General features: G+C 39.6%; 1 protein-coding gene across 9 annotated transcripts in view; it reads right to left on the bottom strand.

Annotated features, from left to right (window-relative positions):
• DENND1A (DENN domain containing 1A) overlaps positions 1-17,273 on the bottom strand; it is a 149,727-nt gene that overhangs the window by 97,833 nt on the left and 34,621 nt on the right. For all 9 annotated transcript variants that reach the window (XM_056505450.1, XM_056505455.1, XM_056505459.1 and 6 more), the window contains 2 exons: positions 7,313-7,362; positions 4,401-4,520 (listed from right to left, as the gene is read on the bottom strand). In XM_056505450.1, coding sequence (XP_056361425.1) covers positions 4,401-4,520; positions 7,313-7,362 — 170 coding nt within the window. The remainder of the gene's footprint in view (positions 1-4,400; positions 4,521-7,312; positions 7,363-17,273) is intronic.

Genomic DNA, 17,273 nt, shown 5'->3' with positions numbered 1-17,273 from the left:
CTGTCTGTCTGTCCCATGGCTCAGCCCCTGCCAGTTGGCACGCCCGGGCCAGGAAGCTGTCAGTTCCAATCAGGGCCTGGCCCTGCAGCCCTATTAAAGAAGTCTTGCTGGGTAAGGGGCGGCCACTGTTTCCAAAGCATGGGGAAAAAAAAAAAAAAAAAAAAAAAAAGAAAAAAAAAAGGAAAAAGAAGGGCTCTGCTTTCCTTAGATTTGAGCTGGCAACTTTCACTGACTGGAGTTTTCAAGGAGCTATGAATGAGCCTAACAAAGGAGTTCTGTGGCCAGTTTCTGGCTGAAATCCATGTCAACAGTTTTTAAGGTCACAGGTCACACTAACTAACATTTATTCCCAGCAGACCCCGCTCTAAACACAAGCTGTAAGTAGTACAAATTTGGAATTTTTCTGTAATCCCTTGAGATATTCCTGATCCTTCCACATGTTTCTGCTCAATTAAAAACAATTCTCACTTTGCACCACAAGAGAGGCCCCTACTCAGAAATCTTATTCTGTCCTAAGAATAAATGGACAAAGACTGCAATCAAAGGGAAGGAAAGGGGGGAGGAGAGGAACTCACAACAAATCACACCAAAAACCTCAAATAACTCCATACAGAATCACATTCAGTTAGTTACATTTTCTGCCATCTGTCACAAACTATTATGGATTCATTTCTTTTTATCTTAGAAAAAGAGTGGTGCAGAGCTCAGCTATTTTGGCCGAAAGGGATTTCCACACAAATGTTTCTGCATTTCACTTCAAAAGAATGATTTCAGTTTGGGTACAAAACCTGAATAACCCAACAAAAACTTTAAATTCAGTAAAACTGAAATCAGAATTGAACATGGGACCTTTGCAAACCAGTAATTTGCCCAGAAGTTTGTGAACCAAAGCAAAACTACACAAACTTTGGTTCACTTTTGTTTTCTTTTTAAATAATAAAAGACCAGAGCTCTTCACTAAATCCAGAACTACCTACACTGTTCTCCCTCAAAAGCCCATGTGAAATCTGATGTGAAATTAGAGTCAAACAATAAAAATTCAGCCTCTTGATGTATAGTTATTAGGATTTATCCCATTGCAGCTGAAATCCTGAAATCCTTAAATAAAGTACTAGAAAGAAAAGATAGTGGGTGTGAAATTTCCAAATCAGAACACAGAATTGATGACTGGACATCAGCTGTTACTGTATGGTTAGAGAAAATAATTGAAAAGCCCATTTTAAGTTTTGTACTGTATTTCATTGAAAAAGGTAGTATGGAATTCCAATTTCCCTGAGAGATGTGGGTGTGTGCCATAAGAATTCACCTGGGCTCACCCCAGACCCAAATCCTCGGGGTCTGTCCCTCACCTGGGCCGTACCTGCGCCCCCGCGCGCCCTCTGCTGGCGCCGCAGCCGCAGCGCAGCCGCTCAGGGTCACCCCAGCCCGGCCCCGCAGCTTCACCTGCAGCAACAGAAGCGGGGCAGGGAAGAGGAACCCGGAGAAGAGAAGAGAAGCAGATTCGACACTGCTATATAGAATAGAAATAGAAATAGGAATAGGAATAGGAATAGGAATAGGAATAGGAAAAGGAAAAGGAAAAGGAAAAGGAAAAGGAAAAGGAAAAGGAAAAGGAAAAGGAAAAGGAAAAGGAAAAGGAAAAGGAAAAGGAAAAGGAAAAGGAAAAGGAATAGGAATAGGAATAGGAATAGGAATAGGAATAGGAATAGGAATAGAATAGAATAGAATAGAATAGAATAGAATAGAATAGAATAGAATAGAATAGAATAGAATAGAATAGAATAGAATAGAATAGAATAGAATAGAATAGAATAGAATAGAATAGAATAGAATAGAAAGAATAGAATAGAATAGAATAGAATAGAATAGAATAGAATAGAATAGAATAGAATAGAATAGAATAGAATAGAATAGAATAGAATAGAATAGAATAGAATAGAATAGAATAGAATAGAATAGGAGTGGTGCTACACTGAAGACAGCCATAGAACAACAGGAAAAGCAGGTTTCAAAGTTATCAGAGAGTTCATCAATCTGTGCGAGCTACTGCAGCAGGAAAACCCTGTGGAAAGTATCTCAACAGCAGGTTTCTAAGGACTATTGGTTAGAACAGTCAAAGCAGCTCCCTACCACATGGAATGGCCTCTCTGCTGGCCACAGGATAACCCCACTGCTGCTGAACTCCCAGAGGCGCCTCGCTGTGCTGTGCTTCCACAGGGAAAAGCCTCTGGGTCACTTCAAAGCTCAAGTCCAGACCTTGACTTCTGGCCTTTGAGTACTTTGCTTCCAGAACACTGCCAAATTTTTTTAAGCACTCTCTGCGTGAAAAGAATTTCTTTTTTTCTGCTGTTTCTCTTCAATAACTAATCTAAATGTGATGATTTTCTACCTCCAAACCATTTTACCACGGCCAGACCCATAAAATCCCTGATAAGCCTGTGAATATCATCTCTAGTAATAAACACCATCACTTAGTTCTTATACTGTTCCTGAGCATAGCAAGGAATACTTGAAGCTTGCTGCCATCCAATCTGTAATTTAAAAACAATTAAACAAACATTCTTTTCATCCCCATTTGCTTCTACTTACTGTTCTCACATTTTTCAGCATGTTTCCCCCTCACCCATTTATCATGCACCATCCTTTAAAACTTAAAGGACACTGAGAAGATTCACATTAATAATGGGAGCTGCAGTCCTGGGAATAGAGGAAGTGATTTCATGTATTGCTGATTTACACTCTTTACTATCCTCTAAAATTTGCATGAACTTGCATTAATGATGAACTTTCTTTTTCTCATCAGGGCACAGGAGAAAGAAGCAACAGGAAGGAAGTGAAGAGTCCCAGTTCATCCACTGTGGTTGGTTGGTTTTTTTTGGTTATGAGTTGCAGCAGAAGGCATTTAACTACAACAGAACTCCTCCATTTCTTCTTGGCATTCACTCAACATAAGGGAGCTGACAGCAAAGAACTCTTATCCAGGAGGGATCAAGAAGGGACCCAGACTATTCCTTATTCAGATTTTCTGTTTAAAACTGTGTTTCTCCTTTAATTTGACATTAATCAGGCAGTTACCCTCCTTAAGCAGACACTGCCCACATGAGACTGAGGGAACCAGCCCCTGACTGCCCAGGGGAGCAGCTCTGTGGGAAGAGCTGGGAAACACCTTCCTGCTTGCAGGATACACTCCCTGCTGCTGGCCTGCCAGAGCTAATAATAGCTGAGTGTCTGCTACAGCAAAGGCAGAATGGAAGAAGATACTGAGCAAACACCTGTCACTCTGCCTCCCACTCAATTAATTGAGAATTTGGGTAGATCTCACAACAATTTCTCCAAATATTAGGCTCCCATTCCATGGCATTGCTGTGTGCATCCCCCTGCAAGGGGAGGTGACCTGGAATGCTGCAGAAGGGCAAATGCCAGGGTCCCACTCTCAGGTGCCCCACACAAGGCAGGGACAGAGAAGTTCCTCTGTCCTCACCCTGGCTGTGTCCTGTGCAAAGCCAGCCAGGCATGTCCTGACAGATGTGAACAGCTGCTCACAGAGCAGTGTCCTCCTTTGGGAGGCTTCAGCCTCAGCTGTTCTGTCACCTCCTTGGCTGTCCTCAGTCCCCTCTCTGCTGGCTTTACCTGGGCTACTGTTCCTAAACTTCCAACTCCTTGTGAACACACAAAAAGCAGAAAGTAGAAAACAGGCAATTTTAAATTTGTTTAAAACAAGATAGAACGTTTGCCACGTGAAAATCTTCAATCCATGGAAGTTCTTAATGAAGCTAAAATTGGAAGACATCAAAATTTATTTACTGGAATCATTTCCTGAGGCAAATATAAATAAAAAATTCTGGACTGTATTCCAACATGGCTGTGGGAGGTTATCAAAAACTACTCTGACAGAGCCTCTTGGCCCATTTTCTGTGAAATGCATAGTTCCAGCTTCCACTGACAGTCTTTATCATGCCAAACTTCACAAAACCCTCAGCAGGACAGAGGAAAGCTCACACATAGAAACTCTGGGGCTGTGCAGAGCATCAGTGACATTCTCTCAGTTACCAGCAGATGTTTTGTTAATAAAACTAGCATGTACAAATGTCCACAAAATGTCTTAACAAGATCAGTTGTGACAGCTATAGATAACAGCTGCCATCATGCTATGTCATATCAAATTACTGCAAAGAGACTTTTTTTCCACGTTGTTAACTCCAGAACGTTGACTACAAACAAATACAGTTATCTAGAGAGGAACTCCAAGTGCAAGGGGTTTTGCACCACTTGTGCAGAAGAGCAGTGACTTTAAGGAGCAGATAGGGAAATAATTCTGAACAGCTGGAAATGGTAATTGCAGTGTAACTGCAGTCAAGCAGTGTTCCTGCAGTCAGGCAGAAGCCAAAGCACAGACCTACCTTAAGATACAGAAGCAGCTCTTGGCCCCTGAAGATAAGCGACAGAAGCCAAACCTCTGCTTGCTGTCAATGTCTGTGAGCACAAACGTGAAGTTCTGCCCAACTTGGTTAATGGCATGGCTGGAAACAGAGAGCAAGAGAGAAAAATTACTGAATAGCTGAGCTAACTCTGTGTCAAGTATCACATCCAAGTCATTGAACCTGTAACATTTCCTCTTTCAGCAGAGTCTTTTTGAGAAATTAACTAAAAAGTATGCACCCTCCAGAACCTTAAATATGCTTGATGAGGGAGGAGTGGGGGGGTTGTGTTTTTTTTTTTTTTTCATCTAATTTTTTAAGTGTGGGAGGATACTAATAATGAGTTTATCTTAAAAAGAAAATGGTTCTGACTATCAACCAGCAACCAACCCTATGTTCTCTCATATAACCCAAAATATTTCTAATTATAGGAAGTTAAGACTTATTTCAGGCCATGTTCTAGGGGTTTTTTTATTCTCTGAGAACTGAGAAATCTGACTTGCACTGACACGCAGCTTTACAAGTCTCTCCTACCAACAAATACCCTGGTAAATTCAAGGACATTTAACAAACAGTCACAGGCCTTAAAATATTCTCTTCTCTGATGCTACATGCAAAAAAACAATTTTTTTTGTGGGAGAGTACACACTCAGTGCCTAGAGGAAATGAAGGAAAAACAGACCTGCAGAAATAAAAGCTGGATCCAAATAGGAAAAATGTCACTGTCCAACTTAGAAAGAAGAATCTTTCAGTGGATTCCAAACAGGGAAGGAAAAACATGTAGAGATGAAGAGGAACAAAAAGACAGATATTTAAAGCATTCCAGCAGTCTGAGAATTAGCCAGTGTAATCTAAATGTCAGCAGAGCAACAACTTCCATAAACCACACTGAGCTGCTGGGGATACCCAAAAATCCCTCACTGGTGGTGTGTTTTATCTGTAAAGCTTGGATGTAATGTTGCTATGGTGATTTTAGTATGGTGTTTTAAAAGGGGATTATATGCTTAATTTTAACAAGGTTGAGAGCAGAGCGCGTGTGAGAAATAGCATTCGAGCTGACAATTAAAATTATGGAACAGAGGGAAAAACACATTTCATTAGCAGCAGGGAGAAGCTTGTTTATTAAACAACTCAGACAAGCTGGTGAGTTCCTCCAGAGCAAACCTAGAGAGTCCTGCATTCATGTGAGCTGGAGAAACCAAACCTTGCTGACAGGCCTTGCTCAAGTTTTGGTGCCAGTTCTTCACAGGGAAGGATAAACTTCCCAGCATACAAAGGGTTCTTCCTAAAATTTTATTATCAACCCTTCAGTTTCACAGCTCTGCTTTCAAATGGGCTGAAGGTCTATTTAGAGCCTCACAGGATGGAAGCAGCAAAAAATCTCATCTCTAATGGGGCAGATAGAAGTTAGGGATAGAGGAGGATTTCCATAAAATCCCCCCAGAACCCACACCTGACCAACACAATCCTGGCAGGGAGCAGGACCAAGGAGCAGCTCTGCACTCCTGCAGCTGGGGAAGAGCCTCGGCCTCATTCCACCAACACAGCAGCAGAAACCTCCTGTCCATTGCCTGAAGGAACAGCCAAGCAGTCCCTGGGGTCCTGACCAGTGGCCACAACACCAGAACAGAACCAAAGTCAAAAGAATGGAGTGTCTGTGCCCCTGAGAGCCAGAACCTTCAGAGCCACCACCAGGCAGAGGAGAAGGAGCATAAGCACCTCCTTCAGCTGCCACAGCTTCAGGCCAGGCTGTGCTCTGCCTCCTGCAGTGTGGGAAGTCCATTCTCCATCTGAAATTATTAAGTATGTTCTGGGTGACAATGTCTCCTTTATGCTCAAATTGGCTGGCTTGCAGTCTTTCAGTGACAGTCTGTGATATTCAGACAAACAAGTGGATCCAGAAACGGGAATCACTTTTCATTATGTTCTCATTTGCACCCCATATGGGTTTTCAGTGTTCTATCTTTCAAAATGCTATATTGCTGAGGAAAACCAAAAACAACAAAACAAACAAAACCCCTAGGTACAATAAATCTACACACAGAAAGCATAAATATTTCTAGTAGAAACAAATACATGAGAAAAATGTATGAGTATTTCTCTGCTTCCACCCCTTAGGAACTGAAAAGTATGAGCAGTAAAACTGGGATTCCAAATTCTAAAATGAGAAAAAGACTTGCAGCAGTTTAATCACAGTAAAGGTGAATTCCCTCAACCCAAACCATTTTGTGTCTCTGATGAAGAGAAGTCATTCTGACCAATTAAGAGATGCTCAGAGATGAGATGAGCACTGGTGCAGCCTTTCAAAATTTCAATTGTTGTTCTTTTCATCAAATCATCAAGAATAATTCACAGTAAACGCAAACTAAAAAAGTTTTACAGTGTCCTAAATTACAGGAAGTTAATATTCTCAGACTTTCTCACATTCACTTTACAATTTCCCCCCCAAAATCAGAAATCACATTAAGTAGCTGTCAAATAAAGCACCAGCATTCCAAAAATCAAGAAGCCTTTGCATGTAAAGCATTTCATTAATTGTTCCACCCAAATGTTGGCAATTAGGAAATAAAATGCACAAGCAAACAAAGCTTTGATATTCATATGTATATTTGACAATTCCAACCCAAGCATTTTCCATCCAAGCATTGTGCAGAAGTAAAACAAAACACCCTCACAGTCCTGCCAACAAACAACTCCAACTTTTAAAACTTCTTCTTGTTTCATGGTGCCCATAAAAACCCCAGGAAAAAGTGATTCTGAGACTATAATTTGCACTCAGGTGCTTTAAGTCCCAGTCACACAGACAGAACACTATGAATGGTATGGTTTTTATTTTCTACAGGGGTTTTATTGACAAGCTTATTTTCTTGTAAAGTTTGAAAAGCTAACAATACCTGTCCACATAGAAGGGGAAACAAAACTTGGTCAGAGTCTGTAGAACTTCCTGTAGAGAGAGAGAAAAAAAAAAAAGAGATAATTTATACATCTATGGGGACCAATAAATCTAATATTAACCACATCACACAATTTCACAACTTTGCCCTGAAGAAACAAGAGACAGATGAAGAAATATGGGCTTTATCAATTACATAGAAGTAGTACCAGGCAGTCAATCATGTGAAATAATAAACATGATCAAACTTCATTAAAAATGAAAAATTAATCAAGATTCACACATGGGCAGGCAGCAGGAGCCATCTAGCAATTCTCCAAAGAGGAGGAGGAGGTTGGGTTGTTGAGTGTTAACACCTCTCTGGGGACAGTCCCTGCCCTGACCATATGGATGGGAGTGAATAACACCAAACCACATGGGCCTGGCCTGGCAGGGCTGCTCTGCTGGCACAGCTTCTGCTGTTACCTAGGAACAGAGGTCTGGGGGATTAGAGAACACTTCTCAACATCAGCAAGATAAATAACAAAAGATGAAGCCAATAGGTCTCATAGCAGGAATGTTTAATGTTGCCTACTGCTACTAGAAAGGAAATCTCACAGTTAAAAGACTGATTAAATAATGTGTATTAAAATTGATACGGGTTGTTTAACCTACACACCATTTTCTAGAAGTTGCAAAACAGCACCACAAACAGAAAAGTGTTTAAGCATGAAAGCAAAGAAAAGGATCAATGTGAAAAGTGAAAACATGATCAGCAGATAAATTAATAATTTTCAACTTTACAACATTAAACAAATACAGTCACTAAAGAAGCAAAACCAGAAACATATTAGTCCCAAAATACTTGTGTTCATAGACAAAAGCAAACCATTAGATCTTCAAAATTTGAATTCTGTAGCCCACAAAACACCATAGAGTTCTCTCAGTTTGCAGATCTTTCCTACAGCCAATTCATTGCTCATTCTCCTTCACTTCAATATTTCAGGTCCTGAAGTGTAAATTCTATTTCTGCTTTCAAAACCCTGAACAAACAACAAACCCTCTGACAAAATCAACATCTTTGTGACCAATAGCAATAAATTATCATCAATAACTAAATAGATGCTTCTCGCTTCATTTATTTCTAAGCCAAATGCCATCATTCCCAAATAAACTCCATCAATCTAATAACCTCTCCAGTGAAGCACAAAACATATTGACTCCCTTGCAGGAACATGTTCCTCCTGCATAATTCAAACAAGCACAGCCCATCCTGAGCTGTGGTTTCAGGCTCAACTGCTCACACTCTTCTTTGGAGGTTTCTTGACAACTAAAATGTGGCAAGTTCTGAGGATTTCAGGCAAAAACAGATATGGAAACTTTGACTTCTTGACAGTTTATTGATAGATTATTTAACAACCTCCTGTTTTTAAAGAACAAGAAGGGATCTATTGAAGAATGCCATGTAGAGCAAAGACGTCTCCTCCTTTGAATTGCAGCAGGAAACTTGGAAAGGAGCTATGTAGATTGCAGAGAAAACTCAGCAGAAATCTCTATTTTGATACAAAATAATGCCTTGCTAGTAAAGGTCTCATTAATATGATTGGGTTCCCCTTGGTGCAGAATCTCACTGACTTTCACAAGCTGAACAACTCCAATTGCTCAGGCACAAAAACTGCATCTGGACAAATTTTAACTATTACACAGTGGTGCTTTGCCACAACTGAAATCTTACAGTGTAAAATGTCAAAAAAAAACCATGCCAAACAAACAAAAAGTCCCACAAATTAATTCTAAAATTATGAAATTATAATATTAGGAATACAAACTGCCTGTAACTTTATTGGCTTTATTAATACACATTGACATCAAAATAATGACTATCTATTTTTTCAGAAACAGAATCATATAGATACATACAACTCTGAAATAAAAGTGTTAGAAGACAAAGCTATCAGTCACCTCAAAATGGCAGAATATATTCTCTCCATTATTTTGATGACTAGAATAATTCCTGTAACTGCAAGTAAAAGCATTCCCATAATAAAACAATAAAACATTCAGCATCTCATCAGCATTATGTCACTGGACAAGTGCATTACTCAGAACTTACTCTGCACTTGCTCCTTGATATTTACAGCTTCCTAAATGCAGCAAAGGAAACGTTCATGTAAACAGGCTCTAAATTGCCTTCTCTTTTAAAGAAAGATTTTACAGTGGTATTACTATCTGGCTTTTGCAATGTCATTGGACATAATTTGCCACTCATTATACACCAATTCTTATCTGGCTCAATTCACAACCAAAAAAACTAGCACAGGTTAACTGCAGACTTATTTTTCAATGGTAACTAATAAAAGAATATAAATACCATATGTAGAATTAGTTTTTAATTAGCAAAACTGCTGATCTTTTACATGTAAGAAAAACAGTTATTGGAGAAGTATCCCATTTTTGCTCAAGTTGCAAACTCGTTACTCTAAATATAATGCTGCTTTTTTAAAATTCTTTAAATACTCCTTAGTTTGAAAGATAAGCAATACCTACATCATTCATACACAATGTCCTTCCCAAACTTTATAGGTGGGTTATTACTTATGACCTAGAAAATTCTTCATTTCTTTATGATTTCAGACAAAATAAAACAAAACCAAACCTAGAGTCACGCCATGTCAACATCTTCTAATTTTTTTTTTTTTTTTTTTTTTTACCCAACATTAAGCACAGAGGAAGTATCAATAGTCTGCTTTCTTGTTTTATTCCCTCATGGCTATTTTCCTAAAGAAAAACCTGCATAAATGCCTGTAAAGCAAAAGCCCCTAAAAGAAGAGCAGAACCCCCCCAGCAATCCAGGACAGGCAGCTGATCAACGGAAATTACCCGGGAGCTGCCGCCAGGGTCTCCAGGGGACCAGACGCCGGTTTTCTGGATCAAGCCCCAAGTTTATATTTCCACAAATCTTTTTACATGCAGTTTGATTTTTAACATTTTAATGAGCAAAAAGTGCATCTCCAGCAGCCAGGCAGCAGAGCTAAAGTGCAGGGCATGAACTGTGTCCCGGGAGATGCGGCGCAGCCGCGGCACCGGGGGCTGCGGCACAGGCACCACCTGGCTCCCTGTCCCAAGGTTCCAGCTCCTTTCATAATCAAAACACTGCTGACATTATAAACCCCACAAGGGTTTTCTAAAATCCTTTCCAATCAATAAAGCCAGTACATAACTTATCGGAGACAACACAGAGCTCATTGATTAAGTTTGGTTTCAGTAGCAAAGTTTTCAAAATAAATGAGGCAGGAAGACTGTGCTCATCCGCTCAGCCCTTTTGTGTCACAGCACCTCTGAAGGTGAGGCAGGCTCTGCAAGGCTTTCCTACACACCAGGACACACTTGGAAAGCCAGGCTGGGAAATACACACAATACACACCGGGCTCGTGTCCCAAACCATCTCTCTGTTGCAACCAAACAGCAAAGCAAGCCCAACAATGCTGAAAAAATGTGCACATTCACTTGTGAATTTAATAGGCAAGCTGTAGCTGAAGTCTTTTTTATTTTTAAACCCTTCACCGTATGCTCCTGCTTCCAAATCAGCAGCACAACTTCAGATTCTCTTAAATACAGTGGGCTGCTTCACTTCTGCTCAAATGAACATCACTAACAAATATCCCACGTGCAGCTGCAATTAAATAAAACTGCACTGATAAATGATGTGCAAATGGCTGGGCTAGAGAAGGGTCTGCTGAAAAGTCTCTGCTCCTAGAAAGATGCACAAGACACCAGAGATGCAAAGGGGAACACAAAGTGTAGGGAGAAGTAGGACAGAAAATAAATTAAAATACTGGAAGATCTGTGAAAAATGCTGAATGATTAAGGTATGATACTTACAAAGGAATGAATCAGAGCAGGGAAACAACACACCACACAGACCAACAGGTTGGGAACCTGTAATGGAAATCCTGAGAAAATCTAGATGAAATTGGAAGGACCACCCAGAGTAAAGATTGGACCTTTAGCTGTGGATCTTGGAGGGGAGGGGGAAAGGAAGGAACCCCAAACCCCACAAGTGTATGTAACAAGAGAACACAGCATGGCCCATGAGAGGAGTTTTCCATGAAGAAGAGATGACTCTGATGAAAAAGGTGGATTGCTCTTTCATTTCTTTGCCTTTACACCTGAGGCTGCTGCAAATGAAACTACACAGAGAGGTAGGGAATACCAACACTTCTCATCCTACCCAGCCTGAAAGGGCATCTGAACCCAGCAAACCATGCCATGGAGGAGGACCAAGAGACTGCCAAGGACATCAGCAGACTGGGGAGGGATGGAAGAGAAAGTGGAGAACAGGGAGGGCCTAGAGGAGAAATGCAGCCAGGTTGATGGCTCAGAGTATGTGAGCACAGGGAACAGCATGCCCACCTGACCAGTGAGCAGCTACTGGGGACTTTATTGCTCCTCAGGAGCAGGAGCAAATTTAAACACTGCAGAAATGCTATTATAGCATTAAAAAGTGCTAAGAGATTAACTGAAGCAAAATATTGTCCAATTAAATTTGGGTTGTCCATTAATCTCTCCTATATCCACAGAATTGTAAACTGCTCTTACATTTAATTCATCTATTTGGATAATTTTAAGCCAACCATTAGTTAAATAATCTGCTGCAAGGGAACAACATGTTTAAGAATTCAAAAAGGCAAACATTAACCTTAAATTCAAAATTTCTCTAAATTCTAAAGGTTCTTCTAGTTTGGAGAAAACTGGCACAGCAGAGATTCTTTTTAAAACTCACTGCTTGTTTAAAATATTTATGTCAAATTTCATATTGCTTTGATTTTGCAATAAAATCTTTTTATGCCTTATATCAGTACTGAGCATTACTGAATTTTGCAATCTACTGAATATTTTAAGAAATTATTTTCATCAGTTCTTCAAAAGAATGTTCTATGCCCAAAAAAATCTGGACATAATTTGCTTAACATAATGACTTTAAATTGATTTAATTTAGTTTTATCTCTACTTTTCTAATTCTACTGCTATTCCAATATAACTTTATAGCACTAGATTATCCATTTGTTCTGTGTTCCAGAAATCCATCAGCTCTTTCTGAGCAATTCTAAAGCTTGAATTAGGGGAGGATTTTTCTCCCAAAGTCGCCTGCCTCTGTCTGAGGGTCAGCAGGGGAACAGGGCCATACAAAATAACATAATTTCATTGAAGGCAACTGATTGTTCTCAGGAAAATGCTGTTTTAAAAAAACAAATACACAAAAAACCCCAGCACGCATATCCACAATCCCGGAAACAGGAAGAGCAGAAGATAAATAACATTTCCTAAGCATATTGAGGCCTGCTAGCATTTAAATATTTTAAACGTACAAAATATGTGCACAGATGGGCAACTTTTCTCCTTGCATTACTAAAAACATATTTCAAGATAAAGCTCAAAATCCCTGAATTTTTTAAACCTAATTGTGACTCTGTTTCTTAGAATTCACACCCCAAGGCCAAAGCTTTCCTGCCACCAGTCCTTCAAATCTGATTTGGACATTACACGGGAGGAGGCTCCAAGCCTCCCTGAGGTCTCACTCCTTTTACAACACACGCAAAACCTGCAGATAATGGGCCTGTGCTGAATTCTGGGCTCTGCTCAGCTCCTCCTGGGACACAGGCCTAGCAGATGTGATAAAAACTGTGTCAGAGAAGTAGCTCTAGTTTTTGCCTTAATGACAACTTCAACTTCTCAACTCATAGAACAAAAGAACAGGAACGACTATTACTTTTCTCCAGTAGAAAAAAAATCTGAAAGTAAAGCTGAACTAAATATATAAGCAGTTTTTCAAAGAGATCTCCTCAACAAATGTCTTTAAAACCCCTTCAGTAAAAAAAGAGATTTAGTTTCATTCTAAGAGAAATAGATTTCAGCTAAAAAAAAAAAAATCTACAGCTACTGTTGTACTTCTGAATAATTGTTCCAGTCTTAAATCACAAAGAATTGAAAAATTATACTAACAGGCATAAAAAAAAAATCAGGTTCAATTATGTGCATAAACAGTGATTAATTGGTAAAGGCAAGAAGTATCAATAGCAGAGAGCTGGAACACTGATTCAATTAAATGTATTTTAAACATTTAATGACTAAAACCAAGGAGTATTTTCACTTGCAGATTTTGCAGAAACAAGGTGAGAACTACTAGCTGTGAAAAGATAATCACATCCTGCTCGGCCCATAAGTCAGTTGCACAGGTACATTGCACCAAAACTAAAGCTTTAAATCTATCCTTGGGTTAGCATTTGTTAAATATTATAATTCTGGCTTAAGATGAGTGGCCCTTTCAGCCAGCGTCTCCATCACTCTATTCAGCTCCGAGCACATACCCACTTAATCAGCAATCATTGTTCTCTGAGGCAGGACTTTGTTGTCAAGACAAGCACTGAAACCTTTAAAATATTTCAGAACTGGCATAAGAAAAAAGTGATCTTTGTCAAACAAGGGCAAATTTATGCAAATCTTTTATAAACATTCACAAACATTTATTTAGCTTTTGAAATGTTGGCCTCATTTGAGAGCATGAAAATGAGGGGGAAGTAGGAAGATGCAAAGGACAGCTTAGAGGCTGGCACACTACATAAATATTCAGAAGGAAGATTATAGGATTCATGTTAGGCTGTCTTAGGTTTCTCCAAAGTCCACATAGAATACCGAAGAACAAAACTAACGAGAAGTAGAGCAGATGTTAGACAATGCACCAGCCCTCTTTTCCACACTCACTTGGCTATACTTCGATGCTTTCATTTTTTCTTTCAATATGGTCAGGTCATTCAAGGATTCTCCTATAGACTCTGTATTGTGGCTACAGCCCTATAAGCTGGACCTCTGTCAGCTTTCCAAAAGTTCCTGATGAAAAGGCATTATGCAAATTGTACCTCTCTTACTCTCTTTTCAGGAAAAAAAGCCTCCAGTATGCAGTCATCGGAGTATTGGAAGTCCCAGCCTTCATTTCTGTATGGTTGTGTTTGCCTTAGGGCCATGCTGCTTGTTTTGACAGTGGATCCCCCCAGATAGTTGGGATTAGTCGAGCTTGTTTAGATAAACTTGAAATCAAGGCCTTCTCTTGGTAGACAGCTAGATGTAGCTACTGAGTTTCCAGCTGCCTTCTGCTTTCATCCCAAAACAACTGCAGATTCACAGCAGAGATCACAGCCACAGGCTATGTCACATACATAAGTACGAAATTAAAGGCTGCTAAAAGAAGCCTTTGTAAGTGTTAGTGCTAAAATAAGGAATCTGTACTGCATAGTTTAAACAAATTATTGAAGAAGTACCAATAAAGGTCTGCAGCAGAGTGTTAAGAAGACGTGCACGAAAGAAATGCTCTGTTTACATAACTGGGCAGGATCAGGCTTTGCTAATCACCACTGAGCAGCCTCCCCAAAATACAGTCAAGGAAATACTGGGAAGCACTGCCTGCTACAGCACCAAAAAAGAGCTCTGTTTGTTAAATACAAACTTTATCAGCACAGGAGACTATTGTGACAGCACTGTTCCAATTACATTTTCAGTCATACACACAACCAGATTTGATCCGTGCTGTAGTCAGATAATGCAAACCACAGGAACTCATTCTCACTAATATAATATGTTAAAAGAGAAGGGCCAGAGCTCCAAACCAAAATTAAAACCTAAAATCAAATCTTCCCCATGTCACTATGATACACCTTTACAAATCTGCACTGTAGTTCAATACCAAAAGGAGATTCATTTTTCATAAGGTAGGAAAAAAAACCCACAGTTTTGACTTCTTTAAAGATTGTAATCTCTTCTAGCTGGGTGCAAATTTTCATATACACTACTGCCACATTCAGGCACAACAGATGGGAAACTGAATTAAAGGAAAAATTAATCCCTAGGATGTTATCAACAAACAACCAGCAAAAAAAAAAAAAAAAAAAAAAAAAAAAAAAAAAAAGAGAAACAAACAATTTAGTTCAACAAATAGTAAATATCATTAAAAATCAACTCCCATCTCTTGCTCAAGAAGAAGGATGTGCAGAAACTTGCAATGTTCGAACACTTTAAAGCTAAGAGCAGAATTTTGTGTTTAAAGGGATGAGGTAAGGATTGGTCACCAATCTCTGCCTCTGTGCACAGGAGGTCTCCAGAATCACATTTCTGCCATTTCCATATAACAGTAATTCCACCATCTCTCACTGTAAAACTCAGGGAGTTTCACTGAAAAGGCCTTTTATGGAAACTCAAAGGATTAAAAACTGTGAGACATTAGTATTAGACTTCAATTTCTTCCTGCACTTGTTACCAAAGAGAATCCTGAATTCCCTTTGTCATTTCATAAATCCCCATCAGTGACACCCTCAGCAGAAATACGCTATGGACTGGGAATGCAAACCAACAACGGAGCAAACACCAAGTTCCCAACAAGTACTGAGGAAACCAGCCCCATCAGTGCCAGTGAACTTAGAAGAGAACAGAACAACACTTGGAGAACTGTTACCTGGAGATGAAATCTCCACACAGCTGTCACACAGTGTTATCAAACACCAGCAGCTGCTATCAAACACCAGGCACAACCCCTGCATTCACCTTCTCACAGGTGTCCAAATGCTGTGCCCAAGATGCTCCCCTCTGCTGCTGTTTGAAGCTGCTTCTACAAGTTACTTAACACCTCCCTCATGCAGGTAATAGCTGCCTGTTGCAGAGAGGAAGTGTAACAAAACTAAACAACCATCCCAAAGGGGGCAACAGCTGACCAACTTTGAAACTTCCCAAGGCCCTGCTTCTCGGGCTCGTATTCCCATCGCACTGGTTTGAGAATTCCCTAAAGAACAAAGATTAAAATGATGAGTAAGATGAGGACACTCCTGCCCACAGGGCAAGAACTTTTCTAACATATTTTGCAGAGATGAGATGGAGTCAGTGATCACCTCAGACAACTGAAGGTTATAAGAGGATAAAGCTTTTCAAATTTATCAGCATTTCTACAATTTTCAGATTTTCAAATATGAAAACACATTAGAGAGAATTGTGGCCAAAACCTGAGAGCTATAAAAACATTCACTAGCCCTGGAAAGTGGTTTTTACTTGAAGAAAGGACAGCTGATATGAGCAAAGACGACCAACTCAGATTCTGAAGTTTTCTAAGTGCAAAGCAAAGAACTTTGGACTTGCCTGGTTTAACATGGGTCATGTCCAGCTTGTCCCTACAATGTGCCAGCAGCTCCATGCTGCTGTGCAGACACACATGAAGATTTGAGAGGGTGAATACCAGTGAGTGTCTCCTCATTTAAAGAAAAACCCAGCTTTATCTGCAGTGAATATTTTATACTTTTATCAATAAATTTAAACAAAAGTTATAGTGATTACTCACTCTAGGCCTGATCCCACAACCTTTACTCACACAAGCAGTCCCACAGGATTTTAACATCACCACCTCAATGAATAAGGGTTTGCAGGACAGGTTTTAAATTATTCATATATTCACAGATTTTTAAGACCAGAAGGGACCTTTATGATCATCTGGTCTGACCTCTTGTATAACAAAGGCCACACAATTTTAGCCAGTAATATCTGCACACACTGAATCATCAGTAGTAAGATCAAACTGTGTTTAGCAAACTTCCAATATCAATCCAAATTTTTCATGACAGAAAACTGAAATGGTTTAGAAAGTGGCTTGGACACACTTCATCACAGTTGAACCCAATTATTTCTCAATTTCTATTCAGAATTCTTCTGACTTCAGGACACTGGCTTTTGGTGTGATTTTCACAGACAGACTCCAGAACCCAACACTACCTCAGATACTCTCAGGCCAAAATCAAGCAACCTCCTGAGCTCCGTAAAAACATTAATTGCCAGTTAATTACTATTTGCTTTCTGCACTTTTATCACACCTGCCCTGCACTGTGACTTCTGAGACACAGACACCATAAGTGAAGAGACATTCAATTAATGCCATCAGTGATGCACAAACA

Source organism: Oenanthe melanoleuca, chromosome 17, assembly GCF_029582105.1.
Source record: "Oenanthe melanoleuca isolate GR-GAL-2019-014 chromosome 17, OMel1.0, whole genome shotgun sequence".
Taxonomy (NCBI): domain Eukaryota; kingdom Metazoa; phylum Chordata; class Aves; order Passeriformes; family Muscicapidae; genus Oenanthe; species Oenanthe melanoleuca.
Note: the sequence above shows the minus strand (reverse complement) of the source record. Positions and strands in the feature narration are given on the sequence as shown.